The sequence below is a fragment of the Strigops habroptila genome, chromosome 2, assembly GCF_004027225.2.
Source record: "Strigops habroptila isolate Jane chromosome 2, bStrHab1.2.pri, whole genome shotgun sequence".
Taxonomy (NCBI): Eukaryota; Metazoa; Chordata; class Aves; order Psittaciformes; family Psittacidae; genus Strigops; species Strigops habroptila.
In genome coordinates this window covers 93795290-93818630 of record NC_044278.2, presented here as the reverse complement: position 1 = coordinate 93818630, position 23341 = coordinate 93795290, and the positions used below count along the sequence as shown (strand labels likewise).

Genomic DNA, 23341 nt, shown 5'->3' with positions numbered 1-23341 from the left:
CTCACAAAAACCCACAAGCTTTGTTAGAGATCTTACTAAGAATTAGTATATTCAGCACAGCTACAATAACATAATCCAAAGCATCAACCTGAGAAAGATACAGGCGTCTACTTCTAAAGAAATAAATGCAATGGACATTTTATCTAACAATATGATAATACACCAACAACTACCATTATCTATATATTCAGAAGCACCTAACGATTCCGTTTTTTTTAGTCAAAGTTAGAAAATATTACACAGAATTTTACACAAGTACACATTTGTGTAAGAACAGAAACTGAACGTACATGTATCCCACATACTGATGACCTACTATGTCAGGTTCTATACTCAGAGAAAAGCACTAGAAAAGTATCTGAGAACAGAAGAATTCGGAAAGCATGCAAAAGCAAAATAAATGCCACTATGTTGTACACTGCCAGGCAACGCCACTGCACAGGAATTGTCAAGACTTTTTTGCCAGATATTCAGAGATAATCCAAGACTTAATACTGCCAGAATTTATCCAATGTTTCATATTCTTTCAAATGCAAGGTCCTGCACCTGGGTCAGGGCAATCACAAGCAGAAATCCAAGCAGGATTGAGAGAAGCCCCGAGGAGAAGGACTTGGGGCTGCTGGATGACAAGAAGCTCAATATGATCCAGCAACGTATGCTTGCAGCCCAGAAAGCCAGCTGTATGAGGGCTGCATCACCAGTAGTATGACCAGCAAGCCAAGGGAGGTCTTCTGAGACCCCAGCTGCAGTACTGCATTCAGCTCTGGAGAACCCAACACAAGAGGGACATGGACCTGTTGGAGTAGGTCCGTGGGAGGGCCACAAAGATGCTCAGAGGGCTGGAGCACCTCTCCTATGAAGACAGGCTGAGAGAGCTGGGCTTGTTCAGCCTGGAGAAGAGAAGGCTCAGGGGAGACCTTAGAGCAGCTTCCAGTGCCTAAAGGGGGCCTGCAAGAAATCTGGAGAGAGACATTTTACGGAGGCATGTAGGGCCAGGACAAGGGGGAATGGCTTTAAACTGAAAGAGGGTAGAATTAATTAGATATTAGGAAATATCTAAGCATATCTCTTTTCCCTCCCCTGGCCCCCCAAAACAGGCAGGATCCCCAGCTGCGAGCCAGGGTTTCTCTTGTGACTACTACTGAGGAAAAGATGAGACCATTGGAGCCTGCTTTTCCAGAACAGCTGAGACACCACTGTCCCAATCCAGTTCATCAGAGGTGAAGACCAGCTGAATTACTCAATGTCGTGGCATCCCTGCTGTCCTGAACAGCAAATACAGTACCTGCCTTGTTGCAAAGCTGGGTTGGATCCTTAAAAACCTGCTCTGATAGCAGCATAAACTTCTACAATCATTTTGGATACCTGCCAATATTTACTTGAGTACAGATACATACAGCTTACATAAAAAAATAAACCAGGAAGCATGAAATGAACAGGTGCATTTCAGGGAGGAACTGTTTTACTCCCTCCTCTTTGTTATTTTGACCTTTCAGACACTTGCTGAGAGCCAGCTTTGTTGATTTTATGGCAGTATATCTGGTGCTATGTTCCTGTTCAAATACAAAACCTCTCATGAAAAGTGCAGTTAAGGCACGCAAACATTTCACTCCACTTCCCCTTGCAGACAAGGGAGCATTCATCAATAATCAACTCATTAGAGTCTAATATTTTATAACTGAATAGGAGACCATGTCTTCCATGGAAATAACAAATTATTAAGCTTTTTACCACTATCCCTGTCTTTTAGATCTCGCTAAATCAGCTGTAAGTTGTACTTGGAAGTAACACTAGTGCCAGCAGCTATGCATTGATCAGGATCAAGTTAAGACGACCAAAACTATTATTAAGCACAGTTCTTCCCTGTGAGGGTGGTGAGGCAGTGGCACAGGCTGCCCAGAGAAGCTGTGGCTGCCCCATTCCTGGCAGCGTTCAAGGCCAGGCTGGACGGGGCTTGGAGCAACCTGGTCTAGTGGAAGGTGTCCCTGCCCATGGCAGGGGGTTGCAACTAGATGAGCTTTAGGTCCATTCCGACCCAAACCACTCTGTGATTCTATGAAAACCACAGAACTCCACGACGGAAGCTCTCAGTTTCAGGAGAAAGAACTCTTGATGAACCGAGGCAAGGCCAGGCAGAGAAAGCCCCGTGGACTTTAGGCGGAAAGCTGCCACCGCTGCCCACCAGCCCCTAACAGCCGGGACGGGCGGGCTGCACCGCGGCAGGGAGTCCTGAGGGAAGGATGAGCCCTGCCGGGGCCCGGGGCAGCGGCTGTGGGCGCAGCGAGGGGAGGGCTCGGTGCCTCACGGCCCGCGGGAACGCAAACCGCTGCTGAGCCCCGTGGTCACCGCCGGGCAGCGGCTGCCCCGCACGCCCCAGCCGGCCGCCTGGCGACGTGGCACTGCGGCTCCTCCCGCCCGCCCACCCGCGCTCAGCCGGGCAGCGCCGCCGCCTCACCTCGGGCGGCACCGGCAAGTTCTCGGCCGCCGCCTTCAGCTCCAGCACCGAGTCAGTCTGTCGGTCGCTGAGCGGCGCGGCGGGCTGCGGGCGGCGGTCCCACAGGCTCAGGCGGTCCCGCACATCCCTGCCCGCCGGCTCCGCGGGCGGCGGCTCCGCCATGCTGGCGGCGCAGGGCTGAGCGGCCGGGCCGAGAGCGGGGCGGGGCGCGGCGGAACAGCGCGGCAGCGCTTCCGGGGAGGCGCAGCGCACCCCGCTCTGCGTCGCGTAGCAGGAGCGTCATTGGTGGGGACCAGTGAGTCAGCCGGCCGGGACGGCACCCCCTGCCGGCGGGGAGGAGCTCAGTGCCTGCCGCATCCCCGGGCCTGGCCACCGCGCGGCGCCGGCCGCCCTCCCGCTGCTCGGGGCTGGGGACACCGGCGGCGGGGTGGGGAAGGGACGGGCGGGAGGCTGCCCGTCCTCCCCATGCCCAGGGGCTTTCTTTCCCGAGGCCGCAGGACAGCCCTGGCGATGGCAGCTTGCCCCAGGCAAACCACGCTCCTCTTGGGCATCAGCTAAATCTTCAATGAAGCACCTCTGACTTAAAGAGCTGGAGGCATTGTCTGCAGCAATCAGCTTCAGCTGAGACCTTGAAGCCCTAGTTATGGATAGGACATGGGAACTGTGAGGATATGGAGCTGTTGGAGCAAGTCCATTGAGCAACCGGGTCCAGCGGAAGGTGTCCCTGCCTGTGGCAGGGGCAGGGGATGATCTTGAGGTCCTTTCCAGCCCAAACCATTCTATGACTTTAAGATTTTGTTTCACCATTCTCACACCCTAAGCGCTCAGCCATTAGTTTCAGCCCATCTTCCCTACAGCATAACGGGTATAAGCACACTCCGCTCCTCCCCCTACCGTCACTCCAAACTGAGCAGTTCAGAGTCATTACACAATGATTTGAAAACTTTTAATAAGGTTACAAAACCCATACACTTAGTTTACATAGTGTACAAAAGTTTCTACAAGTATGTCTATTAAAGCCCAGAAACGGCTGTGCAGGAAACCACTGCACATAGCATAACAGTACACAAAAATTTGTAGTTCAGGAAAGAAAGTGCCTTGTGCATTTAAAAATCCAGTTGTGGATCTTGAGAATATAGCAATTTTGAAATTATAACACAGTTTAAGTGGAATGTACAGTTAACCAAAACTGCTTAAGAGATTCACACAATGCCACAAAAATACAAAGCTATACATCCCACTTTGCCATCCTCTGTAAACACAGGACCATCCCATGACTGACATCTTGCACATCTCCTTGCCTGGAATTCACCAGCAGCATTTAAGAACCTTGACGTACTGTTTAGTTAATGGCCCTGAAGTTTAAGATATACATTTCAGCCAAAAGGTCATGGTTGAAGAAGTTGTGGTTGATTTCTACATGAAGAGTTTACTTGCATGTATGGAAGTGGTCAGTAGTTCTGGGTTTGAGTGTCATCTTAAAGAAGGAAAACAGTCTTTATTGTGGATTTACCTTTGGAGGAGCCTGGTTCTTTTCCCACGGCACCTACATAACATAGCCTGAACTGCTCAGTGTAAAACTTGTATCTCTCAGATGATACATAACATCCAGTATCCATTACAAGTAGTTCTTCCCAACAACAGCAAAAGCATGGAAAGTTTCTCTGCAAGACTCACAGATGAGCATGGACTTGCTCCAACTTCATTCCTACTTGCAATTTACATATGCATTTGTTGAAGAATCACACTGAAAATCAAGAATGATATATGGAAGAACACCTGCAACTATGCAAAACTGACAGCTGTAGCAACCATGCTTTCAAAGGAAACTGGATTATTCCCAGCAACTTATGCCAACATCTAAGGTCTTAGAACACAGAAAAGCTCTAAAACCGGAAGCAGATTTTTGTCTTGCAGCAGGTATTTTACTGAACTGAAAGCCTGAAAGGACATCTTGTGACACTTCCAGTTACTCAGAAACTATGAACTACCACAGTCAAATTGTATACCCTTGTGGAAACAGGAGAAGACCAGCTGTGTGGTACTAGCCGTCTTCCTTTGCAGAAAGATTGTTCTTTGCCTGTTTTATAAAACACTGTGCATCTGAGCCTCAACAGCATAAAGCTGCTCACAGACCTTCACATTCAAGCACACTTACACAGCTGACAGAAGGAATGCCACCATATTTGGTTCAGTCTAGAAAAGAGCACATATCACCCACTGAGTCACATAAGCAAGCTGCTGTTACAGAAGCCAGTCAGCCTTGAAACCACTTCCAGGTTCTTCTCATTCACAACAGTCTTGCAGTGACCTCTTCCTCTGGCCAGCATCTCAGACAACAAGGAGTAAATACTTGAGACAACTTACATGTTGCTCTAAACTCAAACAGTACATTCACAGAATTCAGGATACAGTTCAGCATGTCAGTCCAACTTCTTCAGCTGTTCATATGTCAGAAAGAACTGGGACGGCTGATTAAGGAAAACTTTCCTATTCACATGTGGAAAATGGCCACCTCACCACTAAAGGACAGCTGCATCTGTCCAGCAATCCTGCTGGTTGGCCATTTTTGTCACACAGTACTAGGCAGAAAAATGAAACTTGCTTTAATGCTGGTGATGCCAATCCCTTTCCCATACTTATTTCTCTGGATCTTAAACACAGGACTGAGGAGGCAGGAGAACACTGTGAAAGTGTTTAGAGTCTTTACTCACTGAGCTTTGATGGGCTAAAGTAGGTTTGCTCATGGTAAAAAAACATTACTACCAACTCACTTCCCAGGGCTCTCATCAGCTGGCTCTTGAAACAAAATTGTGCAAGAGAAATGAAAAAGACTTCACGGCTAAGCATCATTTCCCCCAGTTTTGGAAGTAGCCCCCATTCCTAACTTATCTGGGCAATTTTATTTAAAGCTAGGCTCCAAACCACAGAAATGGACAAGTATAAAATTGGAGGAACAGAAAAATGCTTTGCAAGGTAACATTCCAATATTCACTCTATGTGAATCACAAATTCACTCTGACCAGCAGCAGCTGATGAAGAAGACTGTCAACTACACAATTTCCTATTCATAGGAAGGGAATATTTGTGCTGATGTGACACTTTCCACACTGAGCATTCTGTGAAGTTTCAATACCTGCTGTTTTATGGCTAGCTTCCTAATTTTGCACACCTTTGAAAAGGATACAATGATATTCCAAGGACCAAGTCTTAACCAGTTTGGCCAAAACCCCTTATATAGAGCAAAAAAGCCTTCATTCTTCCATGTCTGGGGAAAGGAAGAAAAAAACAAAACACAAACACCACACTGTAAGAACAAATAATTCTTATTAGTGAGAAATCTAGGCAGCACCTCCTAAACATGTTGTGTGATGAGACAAAAACATTTCACTATATAAAGCCAAAATTAGCGATGCCCACATTACCATGGTAAGTAAAGATGCAGGTCATTCAGTACCCAACCCAGATTTGTCCAAATTACATTCCTGGACTTTTTTTACCCCTATAAAAGCCCTTGCAGATGGGGGGGGGGGGGGTGTGTGTATATATATACACACACACACACATACACACACCCCCCCATGTATATACAAACCTGTAGCTCACATCTGGCACCCCCTTGAGATTTTCCAGTTTGCTTTATGGACTTCACAAAATTACACTGGACAGTGCGACTTGTTCTGCAATAGAAACTGCACTGTCCAGCCACTCTTCTGCATATAAAAGGCCATCACGCTCCCACCTCATATCCAATGTAGGTATTTAAGCAACCCAAGCCAAAATAATCAAAATCAGACACTGATACTGCCTTTGGCTGTACGAGCCTCTCCACTACGCAGTAAGCAGAGAAAACCATCTACCCCAGCAGGTGTTCTTCAAGGACTGACCTATGAAGTTATTATTTCCTACCAATATATCAAATGTTACATCTTACAAAGTTAAGCAAGAGACAGTGCCCTCCTCCAAGCACCAAAAGGAACCAGGTGCCTGCAGCACATACTGCCTTTCTGTCAAGACAGTAGATATTTTTCACACCCAGTGCATTATTGGTAGTTTAGTCCTTTTGAGCATTATGGCAAAAAGCATATCTAAGTTACTTGGAAACATAGAACAATTTCAAGCTCTACACCAAAATCATTGCCCAAGGGCACCGATTCCTGCTTAAGTTGATAAAGCAACTACTTACTTGCAACAAGCAATCCAAAGAACCCTTGTAGTTTGAGTGTCCCCCATGTTGTTGGCTTCTCTGATTCATCATGCGTGTTCTTACAACATCAATTGGGTTGGATGCAAGGGCTCCAGCAAACCCACAAGTAAAACTTGAGCTAACAAAAGAAAGGTTTAATGAAATTTGATCTACCACACTTAGAGATGCACAAGAATTACTGCATGTTTTCTGGGGAGGGGGAATAATGAGCACTTAATGCTTTTACTTAAAAATTACATCTGCTAATAAATGAGAAAAATTACTTTTCATTTCCTATAAAGCATCATTTTGAAGATTTGATATATAGTCCTTATATACAGTCTCCATACACTTGAACAGATGTTTGTGCCTTTGAGAATAGCAAATATTTGATTGGAACTCTCCTCTAACTTCAATTTGCACAGCTGAATGATTTGGACCACCCACAAAAAATTCCATATTCAAAAGGAAGTTAATCCAAATCCTAAATAAAATTAAGTACCATGCTATATGCTACCATTTCAGATGCTACTGCATTAAAAAGTATAAACACATCAAAAGTATATTTAAATATATTTTTAAATTTATAGATGACAAAAATCAAAATACTGACCCCCCCCATAATGAGACCTAATCAATGATGAGCTCTGCAAACAGTTAGTTATGCAAACTTACAGGAAGTGAGTATATACTGTATCTCCCATAAATCCAGACATAATTATGTGCTTCTTGATAAGGTCATACACTGGCAGTTCCACTCCAACAACAACAGCAGCTCTCTGTGCTGTCAATGATACTCCCTGGCAAAAGAAAAGATACACCTGAAGTTTAAAATTAGCTTTGTGCACCAGCAGCAAACCCTAGCTTTTTGTCAGGGTTTAATCCCAGCCTGCAACTAAAGTACCACGCAGCTGCTCACCCGCTTCCCCTGGCCTCTGGTGGGATGGAGAGGAGACTCAGAAAAAGGTAAAACCCATGGGTTGAGATGAGAACAATTTAATAATTGAAGTAAAATGATTTAATAATAATAGAAATAGGAGAAAGAGGAAGAAAACCCCAGACAGACAAGTGATGCACAATACAATTGCTCACCACCCAGTGACTGATGCCCAGCCCACCCCTGAGCAACAATCAGCCCCTCCTGGCCAACTCCTCACAGTTTATATACTGAGCATGATGTCCCATGATATGGCACACTCCTTTGGCTAGTTTGGGTCAGGTGTCCTATCTCTGCTCCCTCCTGGCTTCTTGTGCCCCTTCTCACTGGCAAAGCATGAGAGACTGAAAAGTTCTTGATCAGGGTAAATACTACTGAGCAGCAACTCAAAAAAATTGATGTGTTATCAGTGTAACTCTCAGACTAAAGCCAAAACACAGCACTGTACCAGCTGCTAGGAAGAAAACTATCCCAGCCAAAACCAGGACACTCTCATAATACAAAGCAACACACCATGAATGTGTTAAGAACACTGTGAATACAAATAAGGCTAATTAGCACAAGTCTCAGATGTATGTGCTCCAAAAAACCAAAAATTCAAACTAATAGATAGAACACTTAGAATCACAGAATGGTTAGGGTTGGAAACGACCTTAAGATCATCTAGTTCCAAAACCCCTGCCATGGGCAGGGATGCCTCACACTAGACCGTGTCACCCAAGGCTCCATCCAACCTGGCCTTGAACACTGGCAGGGATGGAGCATTTACCACTTTCCTGGGCAACCTGTTCCAGTGCCTCACCACCCTCACAGTAAAGAGCTTCCTTATATCTAACCGGAATTTCCCCTGTTGGCGTTTGAACCCATCACCCTTGCCCTATCACTACAGTCTCTGATGAAGAGTCCCTCTCCAGCATCCACACTGCATGGCAATTTCAGTTTCTTTATGCTACTCCATCTCTGCTTAACCTCCAAATTCTTAGATCAACAGCAAGCTATGACCTCAATAACGGGATGATACTGTGTCCCTTAATGCTAACTGAAAAACTGGCAAAATAAGGAATATGAACAGAAAAATGGAGATCAAGAAACTCTGCAGAGAAAAGCACACTAATAGAAAAACATTTCTATTTTTCAGCTGTTTCAGAACAATTGTCCATTTTGGATCTTCAGTTGTTATACACTCACTGGCTGTAATTGGCATAAGAGACAACCTACAAGACTGACTACAAGAAATCCTGAGCTAGAGGGGGCGTTCATTAGTGCCTTCATTTCCAAATATTGTTTAGTGTGTTTTAAAAAAAGCAGAGCATACAGATTGAGAGGTGTCTTGCAAAGGATTGCTAAACTAGTCCTGGAGCCAGTCACCCTAATTTATGCCTCCTTTTATCTCCCCTTTAGTAACTGGCTAATCCTTGAACACAAGACTGGCAGTAACCCTCTGTCAAAACATACCAAGACACCAGCAATGCAGTTGTCCTGACAAACTACATCCATATTAGCTTCTCCATATTTTAACTGAGAATACTGCAGAAGTACATGAAATTCAGTTGAGCAAGAACATGTGCTCAAAATGTAGAATACAGTCCAACAAACTTGCCTTCCATAAGCCTTTAGTGCCTTCGTTTTGGTAGATCTGTATGAAGTTGCCCATCATTCCTCCTTGAATGACACTACCTTGGGCTTGCATTCTGATCTGCAATTCATTTGAAGATAAATCAGAATATAAATATTTTTCAAACTTGCAACAATAGCTTAATACAGTTTTATTGACATTTTAAGTTAACATCTTTTTAGTAAACTCAAGTTCTCTTAGAATAAAAATTAATAGCTGACATTATCATAAGTATGATGCAATCTTTTGACCTGACTATCCAAATGCAGCTGCTAATTTTGAACAAGTACATGGTATAATTCTCAGCCGCATTAAGTCACTTCTATTTCTGTTCTCACATACTACTCCATTTAGATTAGACTGACAGATGGGTTCTGCAGGATGTCCTTTACAGTGTTCTCACAGGAACACGTTAAAATGGAAGGTTAAAATGATTAAGGCTTCAGCTAGTGAGAACCATGGTCTTCAACCCTGCGGATTTCCAAGAAGGTATTTGATAGTTACCACGGCAGGCTCCCAAGAACAAGTTTGGTGACAAGTAAGTTGATACATGGACATAATTTTGGGAAATAACTAATTGTACCCACACTTCAAATAGTCTTCTTTTTTTTTTTTTCATTAGAGGCAGCCATACAAGTCATATGCTACAGTTTTGTAAGTTAAATACCATCAATCCTTCTGAGCTCTACAACATCCTAGTATAACAGTATTATCAAGAACTATAGATAAAATACGCAGTGTGGCTTTCACACACAACATAGCATGAAAGTTAAGCCATATTATTCTCTCTTCACCCCGAGAAAATGTTATATGGATCCAACTACCCACCCAGCCATCAGTTTCCCGGTGCATACTTCCAAATTATAAGTATGGACTAAAAGGAGCTTCCAAGAATTCAGGATGTTACTGATTTTTAAAAGTCAAGAGATGAGAATAAATAGGGTTACAGATCTTCTATTCATCACGAGATTCTGCATTTCCTCAAGGAGAGGACAAAAATGGACAGGCAAACTCTAGATACTTACCTTTAAGACATCTGTAGGATTGGCAATAGATGATGAGATTACTCCCGAAAGAACACCACATAGAACATTTATCATCAGGGTTTCATCTATTCCATAAACAAAGAAGTAGTTTAGCTGCAGATTTACAAAGCTTTAGATGCATCAGGGTAGGATGATGCCACCCCTCTTTTAACCAGAGAGAGTACCAGTTACAGAAGCCTTAAGAACCGCTCTGACAAATTTTCCTTGCTGGTTCACTTTAACTGGTACAAGGAAAGCCATTATCAGTAGACTTGTTCAAACTGTGACAGTAAGATACCAAATGGAAACAACCAGCTTCAAGCAAATCAGTCCTCAATTAAATTGAAAAAACCCACTCACCTTCTGGATGTTCAACAAATGTCCTTTTTAAGCTCTGGTAAGTGCCTATTTTTATAGTTCCATACAAAGCTTGCCGTAGCATTGCAGGTGCAATCCTGTAAAAATAGGTAGTGATAATATTTATGCTCTAAATTGCAAAAGACTGATGAGCAAATACTTTTTAGAGCAGGAAACTGAAGAGAAGATATCTACCAGAGAAAGGTCTGACCATTTAAATCAACAATTTAATCTCACTATAGACAAAAGGTTTGGGGTTTTGGGTTCTTTTGACTAAAGCCTGCAAGAACATGAATGAACTGGGGAAGGATTACTATTAGAGCATGCCTCAACTTGTAAATTTATAAAATAGCTGGCAAGCCTGTGTGAAATGTAATCTGCAGATTACATCTTTCCCCCACCATCTTGCACGTTTTAAAGAAAAGCATGTCCATTTATACACAAATGTTAATTCAATTTTTCATGAGATGGAACAAGCATAGCAGCATTGTATAGAACAACTTTATGCTTCGCTATTCCCACCCCCACCCCTCCCCGCCCCAAGTAGGTTTTGTTTGTTTGTTTGGGGTTTTTTTAAAATGAAATGCTATTGCAGAGTACAAAGATTGAAGCAATCTAAGCTTGGACTTTCAACTTCCAGATTGAGGATAACCAAATACCTTACAATTCTGAAACCCAAGAATTTACACACTATGAGCTCATACTTATCAATAGACTGTTCATAAACCATTACTGCAAGTCAGTTAGTTTTACCCAGAGTATAAGGCCTTCAATCCTTCTTCTCTGCATATTCTGACTAGTGCATGCACCATTCCACGGTAGCGGATCTCTTTATATTTGGCATCACTAACTTGACCTTGAACCTGGAGACGTGTTTTGGTCAGATCAATGGGGAAAGTACCTCAAAGAAAAAAAATCAAAAAATTAATCAAGTACTTACCTAACCAAACACAACAAAGAACATGATATAAAAATCAGTAACCTTTATTATATACTAAAATACATAAACACTCCCACAGGAAAAAAAGTCTCTTTTACCAAGACTTTCTTTTAAGCAAGTGATTCATTTTATGTCACTTTGTTTCTTCTAAAAGCTTGTCAGAGGCCCTACCTGCTTCCTATGTTTGTTTTGCATTCATTATGTTTTTAGGAAATAGGGTGTTGTCTGCTTGTAAACAGCCACACTGAACAGACTCTGCAATCACAATCAAGTACAGAGTTTGGATGTGTGTTCTACCAACATCTTTTAAGAACATTTAATTGAAGGCCAAGAAATAAATTCCATAGGACAAGCTATACAGATTCTAGCCTGGAATCTAAAAAAGCAACAGCAGCAGTAGCCATTTCTGTCACTGCTTTCCTGTAGCCTACTGCTATGTCAAGTTCATACTCTCCATGCTCCCTCATGAAAGGGCTTAGAAGCCTATTCCTCTAAAACTTATCTTTAGGACAGAGACCACTTCAACATTCAATATTCATCTAAACACTAATAGGAGTCAGGATTAACTACATCTGTTCTAATGAGGTTTACCAGACAAGCAAGGCTTTTTATGAATTGCTTGTCTCCCTCACAAAGCTCTCGCCATCACTGGCCACATTCAGCCAAGTCAAGTAAGAGACACTTCAAACTCAAGTTTGAACATTATTCATAAAAGAACATAGAAAAGGAAAACAAAATAGTATTTTTAATATACAACACCTATTTATTAGATAAATTTCACATGCAAGCCCACCACATGTCAGGCTGTGTTCTTCTATTATGAAAAACCAGACTTGCTTTATTTTCATGTACATGCAATTCAGGTAAGACTTTGAAAGGATGTTGGTATTTTAGGTTTGTCTTTAGAGTAGACACCAAGACATCCGATGCACTGCCTCACCATATCAATTATTCTATGATGCTCACTAACTGAATTTAGGTATTCCAATCTAATCAGCCACTCACAGTCAAGAAAAGGGAATTTCAACTGCAACATACTCAGAAAAGCTAAGAGAAAAATTTTACAAGCTAAGAGCTTAACTTGCCTACTCCAGCAACACAAAAGCTGGGTATACTTATGACCACTGTCCAGGAACAGATCAAACACCAAATAATAGAATGCAAAGGCAAAGTCTGTATAAAAACAAGACTCACAAGGGATGAGAGTTTACAGACAGAAATGTTCTGACACTAACAAAGTCCTGAGCAACTCCTTAGTCAGTATTAAGGAAAAAGCCTCCTGTGCTTTAGACTACCATATACTACTGATACCATGGAACCAAGCTTGTTTTTTTAAAAGAGACTGAGTACTGGAAATTATCTAAACAGTTACGAGAAAAGCTTACCACATTCTGCAGTGATTGATGCTAAACCTCCATAGATAAAGGGCTTCCAGTTTAGTGCAGACATTATTGATTATTCTTTCTGCAAAATAAGACAATGCTTCTGTAAGTACATGTTATATAAATATATATGCTAACATTTAATAAAGTTTTGTGTCGTGTCCATTTAAGATGAACCTTCCAAGCACATCAAGGATAAAAGCATTTACTACCTTTTATAATCAGTAGTCAGTAATTACCACACAAAAGGCATCTAGGCACAAATCAATGTCTCTACCTTGTATTTGGGCCACCACTATCCTCACCATGAAAGGTTAAAGTAGTTTGTCTCCCAGACATGACCTTAAGGAGCACCGCAGTGAATAACCTCCAACAACTCTTACCAAACTGAATTAGCTGGACTAAATCCTGCAATCAAATGAAATTTTACAACAATTACTAAACTTTTGTTCCTCTTTTCCTGATATCAACATTAACATGAGCTGAGCTGCTACAGTTGGTCAGAAAATAAGGATGCATAAAACACTTTGCTTCCATTAAGACCTATTTCTGCTACTAGTGTTCACAATGTTAATTCCTGTGAACATTACATGAAAATAGTGTAGTCAGGTACATAAGGCCTTTTACAGTAAAAAAGGCTGCTCTAACTTAGAAATCAACTAAGTGACTTTGACAAAGTGACACAAATCATAATTAACTCTGGCACAGGCTTTTCAAGATGCTGAAATAATCCCATTGCCTTCAAAAAGAGTCAATAACTGCAAAACCAGACTAGTGCAGCCAATACAAGATTGCCCTTCCGAAAACAAAGTAGGCCTCTCCACAGCTTACTTTTTCCCTTTCTTATAATGTAAATACTTTCCATTGCCCATCTTCTACAATATCCTCCCCTAAACATTGGATTCTACAGTTATTTGTTGCCAATTAATAAAAAACCCATCACAGCTCAAAGCACAATTTCAAATACTCAACCACCAAGCACATAGAAAACCACCTTATTCCTCAGGCTGCTGCCAAGAACAGCACCAATGTTAAAAAAAAAAAAAAAAAAAAAAAAAAAGGAGAGGAAAAGGCAAGTAAGGACACCCACTACGTTGCCAAGAACTGCACAGCACAAAGATCAGGAGCTACAGGCTTAGATTATGCCAGCTTTTCAATACAAAAGCATCAGAGCCACACGGGTATGACACTGTGCCAGAGGGAGGCCACTTCCAGCTCCAAGTTCCTTGTATTCCTGCTCTGTCATGATAAATGGCAGATCACTTAATTAACAGCGACACAGCCAAGCTCAGTTTCCCCACTATCAGCCATACATGTGATCTTTGCTCTGGAGAAACTTGTCAAAATTGAAAATACAATTAGCTTTGTCCCTCAACACATTAACAAGTTTCCATCTATCACAAACACTGTAACATTGCTAAAATTAATACACATATCTGCATTTTTATTTCACTCTGCCTAGGCAACGAAGGCTACCCAGTTTTTCTATGTAATTCTGGGGCACTGACATGATGTAGAAGTGTGCAAACATCGCCAAATAAAGTTTCCCATTTGTACACAGAACTACTAATGCTGGCTGAAGTTCCAATACATGTGTAGGACACCCTAATGCAGAAATCTTACAGCACACTGTTCCTTTGATGCATCCCAATGTGAGGGCCTTACATAGCACTGCTGAGGTTTGTGCCTCTGAAAGGCTTACTAACCTCCTCTCCTGCTGTTTAGGCCAAACTAAGGATATGAGGCTTTCCACTTCTACCCTGCCATCCCCCCTTCTAACTTTACATACTTATATGAAGAAATAAAAGCAGAGTGGCAGAGCTTATCTAAATATATATATCTCTCAAAAACCTTACACCAGCAAGCAATTTTGCCCTTTCACCTCAGCTGTCTCATTTTCATACTATCACAGAATAGTTTGGGTTGGAAACGACCTTAAGATCATCTAGTTCCAATCCCCCTGCCATGGGCAGGGATGCCTCACACTAGACCATGTCACCCAATGCTGTCCAACCTGGCCTTGAACACTGGCAGAGATGGAGCATTTACCACTTCTTTGGGCAACCTGTTCCAGTGCCTCACCACCTCACAGTAAAGAACTTCTTCCTTATTCTTTTCTGAATTCTTGTTTTGCTTCTTACTCAGAATTTCTTCCCTACTCTGATAAAAGTATCAGATGAGTGGCAAACAGAAGTTAGCCCTCATTATAGTGAGGTCTCCAGTTTTATCAAAGTTGTTCCCTGAACATCAGGAAGATGACAGAGGAGGTACTCTCCCTAATGGACACTGGGTTAAATTAATACAGATTCATCCACACACTGCAAAAGTTAGAAGCAAGTTTGATTGCTCTTAACTGGCAATGTAACTGAAATAAAAATCAAAAGCCAAAGTTCCATAAAAGAATGAATCAGTTAGGACAAATATTTAGATATTTCCCTGTTAGGAAACAGACTTTAAAAGACACATATCAAATTCTTCATTAGTTAAACATATTGCTAGCATACTAAGCCCACAGTATACTCTAGCTTACAGTAGTTTTAGCTATTTAAAATGGATTTGACTGTTACAGAAGGCTTACACTAATGAACTGTTAGTCCTAAAAAACTATTACCTGTAATAGAAGCTCACACATGCAACACAGTTATCTAAGCAATACTTTTTAACTGCATAGATTTAACTGCAGCCACACAGCTCAGAGTTCTTATTCAAGCAGTGAAGTATGATCAGAAAGAAAAAGGCTAGGGCTAAAGCTAGCAGCCATCGGGGCAAGTCCCTGCAAAATAGCAGCTGTTTTACAAGTAGGGAAGCTAGTGAAAGCCCTTCCCAACTAAAGGGATGCCCGGCAGCAGTGCCTCCCTGAGCAGCACCGCCAGCCTATTTTAAACAGCTGGAGCAGTGACACAACGACACCTGTGAAGGGGCGAAGGGAGGAGGCAATAACCACTGCACCGACCAAACAACCTTTCGGCAACGACCGCCTACAGAACAAAGCACACCTTCGCCTCGAAATGAACGGGATCAGGAGGGGAAAACAAGGGAAAGAAAAGGAAGCGGCATGTCCCTACTCGGGGGTGGAAGGCTCTGGAGGGTGCCGAGCAAAGCTCAGCAAACCTTCGCCCTCCTTCAGAGGCAGCACTAGGTGAAGCTCACTGAGAAACACCTGCACCCGGCCGGCCGAGAGGTGACTCCCTACCATCACCCGCAACCTGAAAGGCCAGTAGCTGCCCCCGCCCCACTCACCGCCAGGGCCTGCCCTGCCCGTGTCCCGGTGTGCCAACGGCCGCCGCCCCGCCGCTGCCGGTTATAAACCGCTGCCCTGCCCCGCTCCCTTCAGGCAGGGCGGCGGTTGGGGAGCGCGGGGCCCAGCCCGGCCCCGCCCCGCCCGGCCGTCGGGGCGGGCTCGCCTGAGGGGACGAGCCGGCGAAAGCCGGAGAAGGGGGTGTGTGGCAGGGGTGGATTTAAAGGGCCCGCGGAGGGGGAATTGGTTTAAGGGCGATGTCGAGCCTGTAGTAAACTGGGGAAAGGGGGTAGAAATTGTCCCTGTCTTTCCCGTCAGGAGCCGCCCTTCGCTGCTGGCTTTGGGACACCTGTGGCTGGCTGGGACAGTATGGTATTTTCCACTAGCAATGTCGCCCCGGGGGACTGTGCTAGGAATGTCAGGCATTGCAGTCCTCCTCGGTTAGTGAACAGGCTGCTCACCCCTCGGGGTTCCTCCTCATCATTAACTATAACGACATTATTCTGTCCCTAGGTTTACAGTTGCGTTTAGATTTTGTCTCTAGGTTTGCAGTGCCTAGCGACACCACAGCTGTATCTGGGTTAAGCTTCCTTAAACTGCTACGGGAAACTTTGATATCTGCTCTGAGAAGGAACACAAAGGGGCAGGGTGGGTTTGCTCTTTAAAATACCCGGTTAAATATTTTTGACAATATAGTTCCACAAGTGATTTTTTTTTTTTTTTTTTTTTTTTACTATCATAGAATATTTGGGTGGGAAGGGACTTTCAAAGGTCATCTAGTCCAATTATGCAGCTTTATGCAATTCTTTACAATTTCTTTGCATTGCCAATGCTGAAATTATGCACTGAGCTTTATATTGCCTTGTAAATACATATCCAGTACCCTTCCAGAAAGCTCAGGGTGTGCTGTGCAGGGCACCAGCAGTGGCACAGGCGCTACCCAAAAGGGCAGGTCTCAGCCACAGTACGGGTGTCAGTGACCAGTCCACCCACACTAGGTGAGTGGACAACGTGTCAGTTCCCTTGGGTCAGAGCCCAGGACTCCCTCTGAAGTAGTTGAAGTTAGTTCCTTCTCTGCCTCCAAAAGCAGTCTATTCTGGCAACTCAGCACTTTCCCTTTCTGACCAAAGAGCTGCCAGACGTGCTTGTAGGATCTACCCTGCTGCTGCTGTCACTCTGCTGCCTTGCAACCAGATGGCATGCCTTACCCCAAAAGGTCAAAACATCTTGCAGTATTGCTCCTCACTGATCTCAGGCCAAGACTGGCAGCTGAGAAACTTTATTGAAGCTTACTGGCTGGTGGAGGAACGGGACAACGCGCGTTCAGCTCCCATGAAGTAGCTGGCTGTGGCCTTACCTGCATCTGTGAATAAAACATAAGGATTTCAAAATTTGGATCCCAGCGTGCTGTAAATGCATCATACGAGTAATGAAAATACATTTCACTACATTCCATACACGTAGTGAAAATACAACCACCCAAGTCCATCACAGACCTCACAGAAATTTTACATTTTGGTTGTTACGGTGTGGGCAGCCCACGGAGCTCGTGCTCCAGTTGCAGTGAGGCAAAGTTACCTTTGCAGATGGGCCTCTTGGTAGGTAGGCACAAACTCACAGCTCAGAATCCATACTTGAGTTCAGACCCCCTCCTGAAACTCCCAATAACTGCCTAGTAGTTTCCAAGTGTTGTATCTCCAGCGGGGAGGTTCTTATTTGGGGCAAACTTTGAGTGGCTCCTTTCTTTTGCACAGAGATCATTTGAACTGATTCTAACACTGAGTGATTTTGCAGGACAACCACTTGTGTTTCCTGACTTCCCAAATTTCTGTCTCCCTTTAAGAAGGATTTTAGTTCCAGTTTGACCTTAAGTTGTTCCTGCAGTTTGGCCAGCTCCTTCTGCAGGCAGCCGGTTTGTATTATCTCTGATGCAAACCAGTTCCTGGTCCCGCATTACAGCTTCCGCCTGATCACGTTTTATAAGTACCTGTTAGTACTTAGCCCCGTACTTCTGAATACAAAGGAAATCAGGCTAACTTTTGTTACTTCTAGTGACTTTTGGATGGGTCCTCTGAACAACCTTTTGTCTTTCCAGCCAGATTCATACTACGACATACGTAATGCTTTTAACAACAGCCAATAGACTATTCCTGGCAGGCTGCCTTGAGCCTGACATCAGTGCCATGTCAGCAGTTGACTTTGGTGCTCAGCATCTTTTCACATGTCTTTGAACCATGCATGTGCTAACGGTGTGCTACTGGTTGCGCAGTCTTACAACAGCTTTGTCCAAAGGCCAGTTCTTTCCTGCTGGGCTGTGCGGGGCCAAGGTTTAATTAATTAGTTCCCAGACCCCTAACCTTACTGCTCCTGAGTTTCCTCACACAGTTTTTAAGCAAAAGAAAACCATCCTCAAACAATTCTACCAGAGAACTCTGCTTTTTGTGCATTGATTCTTGTTTGACCTTTTCCACTGCTACTTACAATGGAAAATACTTTCTCTTCTGGTTTCTGCAGTGATGAAGACAATTTTGCTTAGTGATGAATGGTTAATGAAGTGACCCAGATGGTTATAGGCATTATTCAAACTGCCTTGTTGTTTTGGAACTAGTTGTAACCACTGGAGAGTTTCCTTTGTCCCTTGGAAACTTTTATGATTGTTAGTCACATAATTCATTTACTTTGTTCATGTCCATTGGCTGCTGATGAAAGCAAGTGTGGCACATAGGAGCCAACCCCTTCCTGCCCTGCCACAGCCTTCTCATCATTGGTGTTTGCACTTTCTGCCTGAGAAGGAGTTAATCTGACCCCCAGTCAGATGACTTTGTTGGTAAAAAATAAACACTCAACATGCTATTGGCATGTGTAAAACTACAAGACATATTAAGTAGTCCCTCCATCATGTTTGCCAGGGGTAAAGCCTCAGCTGCAGCACCATGTCCAGCTACTTGTCATGCATTTCAGGAGGGCTGTGGAGTTGGGAGAATAAGGCTAGGGATACAGAACGGGATCTGCAAAGAAAGAGTGAGAGAACTAGGCTTGTTTATTTTTTAAAAGATAATCACCAAGACTGAAGTTTCTACCTTGGTAACAGACTCTGCTGTGCAGAGTTCAAGGAGAAAAGAACAGAAGCAGGAATAACAGTAAATGTTATTTTGTAGCCTTTTTGTTAATAAGTGTTTTCTGATAATCTGATTTGGGCTCTGGAATTGGCAAGAGCCAAAGGTCTTTATCGTATCCTAGTTCTGTGGGTGTAAAAGGACCATGTTATTTGTTTGTTGTGTGTACAAGGGTGAAGGAACAGAGGACAGCTCCAGGCTTTGAGGGTGAAGAACTGAGAATAGTTCCGGGCTTTGAGTGGACGAGAGAGTTATACAGCATGAGTTCCCAGCAAGGCAATTCTAGTAAATGTAAACCTGTAATCCAGGCAAAATTTTCTGAAAGTGTTGCAATCTTCCAGCAGTTCCTGGGAAATTGATTTCTCCTCATTTCTGAGACTCCCTACAGAGATAATAATTCCTATGTATGTCACAGTGTTGGATTTAATGTTATTTGAATGAACAAATGAAAAGCCATTAAAGATTCTCAGACAGGAATGTGCTACAGAAGGCCGTTCACTACTATAGAATACTTTCCAACCTCAACAGGTGAGGTTGGCTGTTGTCCTGTGATCACTTGCCAAATAAAGATCAGGTACAATTGCTTCATAGAGTCTATTGTCCAACATGGCACTGCAGCTAACCAAGTAGCAGCTGCAAGGAACGATGCCAATGTGAATGCTAGTAGATGCAACTCAAAGAAAAGCAAACATGTTTCTATGCCCTACTAAAAACCAGGCAGCACGTGGTGTAAGGTATGACCTAACCTTTTCCACGAGAGATGATTCAGTGTTGAATGAAGGACAGAGAGGTCAGTGTGACGCCAAAGAACATGGTACATATGGTACAGTTTCTACCACTTTAAGTACACCCCTTACTTGGCAGTGGGAAGCACCTACTGGGGGCAATACATATTTTCACTTGACTGTCCTGTGAAAGCAGAGCTGCAGTTGAAATAGTTCTACAGCAAGAGAAATGTGACTCATACAAGACAATGGACATGTGGAGGCAGGTGACCCAAGCCGTGTCCTTCACAGTAGAGCATTCAGGTTGATCAAAACACAGACATGCCTATGTAGGAAAATTCAAACTTTCAGTGCTGTTATTTTTAAGGAGCCTCACTGTTCTCTTTCCTGATTCCTGAATTTTGATCATTTTCCCGTGGTACCTATGGAATACTTTGCATTAAATCATTACCCAAATAATCCAGCTTTTCTTCTGTTTACCACAGTCTGGCTTTGGATAACCCAGCTTTTCCTAGCAGGGTTTGAATACCATTTCCTTCCTTTTCAATTTAAAAATGTACTTTACAGAATTTTGTAAAATTAAGCATTTAAGTATCATCACTTTTTTTTTTTAAATTAAAAGGTTTTGAAAAGACAGGGTGCTTTCTGAAGAAGTACTTCCTCACTTTGCAAACCTGCTGACTCACATGCATGGCAACACCAGGGTCCCAGAACTAACACTGTGTTTGGCCAAGATGAGCTGATTGCTGTTAATCTTGAGCAAGACGGGTTATTCTGCACAGCAGGGGAAAACAGCTGCAGGATTTTGTCCTTGACACAAAGGACATATGTACATCTGTCATGAAAAACACATCTTGGACGAGTCAGTATATTTATTGTGTGGTGGGATTCCTTGTTGACACTGCAAAGCAGCAGCCACAGGTAGGAGCTCACATCTCCGCTCACTTCCAGTAACAAAGCCTAATAGAGTGGGAAAGCAGTGATGCTCCAGGCCTGGACAGGCACAGACTGCAGTGATAGACACCCTGAGTGCCTGCGGAAACGTGACAATTGATGTGTTCAAACACCTCCCTCCATTTCCCATAGTCATCCTTCCCTGCACAGAGTTCAGCGGATGCTGGCTTTTGGACTCACTCATGCCTCAGGTGGCAGCATCAGCGAGCCCAGCGATGCGCCTCGCAACTGCAGTAAAAGTATTCTGCAACATGGCAGCATTGATGTAGCAGCTTGTTGCCAGCAAGGGGGATGCTCCCTTACATTCCCACATCCCCTTCCCATTCCCAGACATGGTTCTGGCTCTTTGCTCATGCTGGTGATAGCTCTCATATGACTCGCAAGCAGGTTCAACTCACTAACTCTACGGAAGACACCCATCAAAACCTAGGCTTTTGCCAGCTGATGGAACTGAACTGGCTTCACATTGGCACAGCACCAATGTAACAGGAGCAGCAGAAGTGCAATGGGTTCCCTTTTGGAAACCTTGAACTATTAGAATGATTCAACATTTTACAAGACTTAGCCACAATTGTCTAGCACAGCAAATGCACTTGAGGGGTTGCAGTATGCATCCTGCCTTTAATGCCACATTCCAACACCTCTGACATCCTGTCTGGCTTGCAGTGGAAGGAGGAGGTGGGCTTCACCGGACTTCACACAGTGCACTAATAACTTTTTCCAACCTTCTTCAAGGTTGCAGACTCAAGGAGAGCAGAGACTGCAAACAAGGCAGAGCCACCCTGCAGACTGAAGGCTTCCAGCTGGACCATGTGTAAAACCTCATCTAAGGACTTCATGTGGACTCCTACAGTACAGCTGAAAATGCAGAGCCTAACTCATGCAGGAGATGGGTTGGCCTTGTTTCAGCTCTAAGTCCATGGGGAATCCAGTCCTATAGAATCAAGAACCAGCCTAGAATTTTAATAACTTTTCATTTCAAGTGCAAAGCCAGCAAGAAGACAGGGAGAATACAGACAAAAAAGCAATTAAGAGTGACAGAGATGGACATAGACGGAGAGAAGATAGTGCAAATGAAGGCTGAGACAAGACATAAGCAGAACAGGCATGTATAAATTGTGTGAAAGCTTTTACTGGTGCTAGACTGTCTGAAATGACAAGAACTTTTTTGTAAGTGAAAAGAATAAATGATCTTTTCAAAACAGATGGTCTGCCAGTTCTGTAATAGATGACATGAGGATTAAGGCATTTAGGTAGCTTGTTCCAGAGGAAATTGCTTTTGGTGAAAGCTACTTCTAACACCTTCATCAGTCTGACAGCCAAAACATTCCAAGGAAAGTGGCTGGAGGTTGAGTTGAATTTCCTGTAGGAGATCTTGAGGGACCTTGGCAGGCCGCAGCACTACACAGTCACACATCAGGAGACCCAGCATGGCCATCCTTCAGGCTGTTTGGAGAGTAGGACTTAGCAGTAGATTATATACTTCACCCCGGATGGAGTTTAAACTTTGGAGGTGTGTAATGTCTGTAAATCTTACAGGAAACTAGCCCAGCTCTTGTAGTTCTGACACACCCTGGATTTTAGAAGCTATATATATATGTATGGTTCCAGAAGACATATATCCACTGTTTTCAGCATTTTTATATCTGAAACTATGGTCTCCACCTGAAAGGCCTCTATAATAGATGTATATGTTTGAAAATGTGGTAACTATAGAGGCTACACAGCTTCATTTCAAATGCTTCTCAGTAATATGCGGATAACAGCATTGATGTTGATTCTGATGTTGATTGTCACTGCAAACTCCATTGTAACACTAAATTTTGGCAATTATAAACAGGATGCTCTGTGTTTCTACAACCTTGGAGTACAGAAGCAGTTCCAGAAGCAGGGGAACTCCAGAAGATGGATTTTGACCAATAAGTGTACAGCACCTGAAAGGAATGGGAGAGGTGCAAAGAGTGAGCAATGAAGCACATGATAGAGATGATCTTACTCTCTCCATACTACCTCGCACATCATAGAGGCATTTAAATGGTGTGGTTAAAGACTAGGTGGGGAGAAATCACAGTGGTGTGCAGACTCCTGCAGCTCCATCTGGTTTATCTGGACAGAGCTCATTCAATTAGCTCAGCAAGTCTCTAATCAGCAAAAAAGATCTTAGTTTAACCACTGCCTGCATCACCGCTGCAGAAGGGTGTAGATCCCAGATGGAGCTGTCCTCTCATCTGGCCATGTTAACACATAGCTATGTGTCAGTCTTTCTGATCTAAATGCTAACACACCTAGATTCAAGGGTGTCAAGTTTCAGGCACAACAAGATGAGTTGTGCCTGAAAAGCCCTCTAAGCTTTAGCCAGACACTGGCTTCTGGATACCTGCCCAGAAATTCTGTTCTAAGGGTTTACTTAA

At 43.3% G+C, this 23341-nt stretch overlaps 2 protein-coding genes across 2 annotated transcripts in view; both read right to left on the bottom strand.

The window, feature by feature from the left end:
- Positions 1-2709, bottom strand: part of COG3 (component of oligomeric golgi complex 3) — a 33033-nt gene extending 30324 nt beyond the window's left edge. Inside the window, exon 1 of the mRNA XM_030477622.1 lies at positions 2456-2709. Within this exon, the coding sequence (XP_030333482.1) occupies positions 2456-2617 (162 nt within the window). The 5' untranslated portion in view covers positions 2618-2709. The remainder of the gene's footprint in view (positions 1-2455) is intronic.
- Positions 2710-3382: 673 nt separating this feature from the next.
- SLC25A30 (solute carrier family 25 member 30) lies at positions 3383-16280 on the bottom strand. Its single transcript, XM_030477621.1, has 10 exons — positions 16138-16280; positions 12901-12979; positions 11329-11476; positions 10579-10673; positions 10219-10304; positions 9179-9274; positions 7317-7441; positions 6642-6780; positions 5643-5723; positions 3383-4917 (listed from the first exon to the last, which is right to left on the bottom strand). Exons 2-10 carry the CDS (start codon positions 12962-12964, stop codon positions 4879-4881), a joined length of 873 nt encoding a protein of 290 aa, XP_030333481.1. The 5' UTR covers positions 12965-12979; positions 16138-16280; the 3' UTR covers positions 3383-4878.
- Between the last annotated feature and the right edge of the window lie 7061 nt (positions 16281-23341).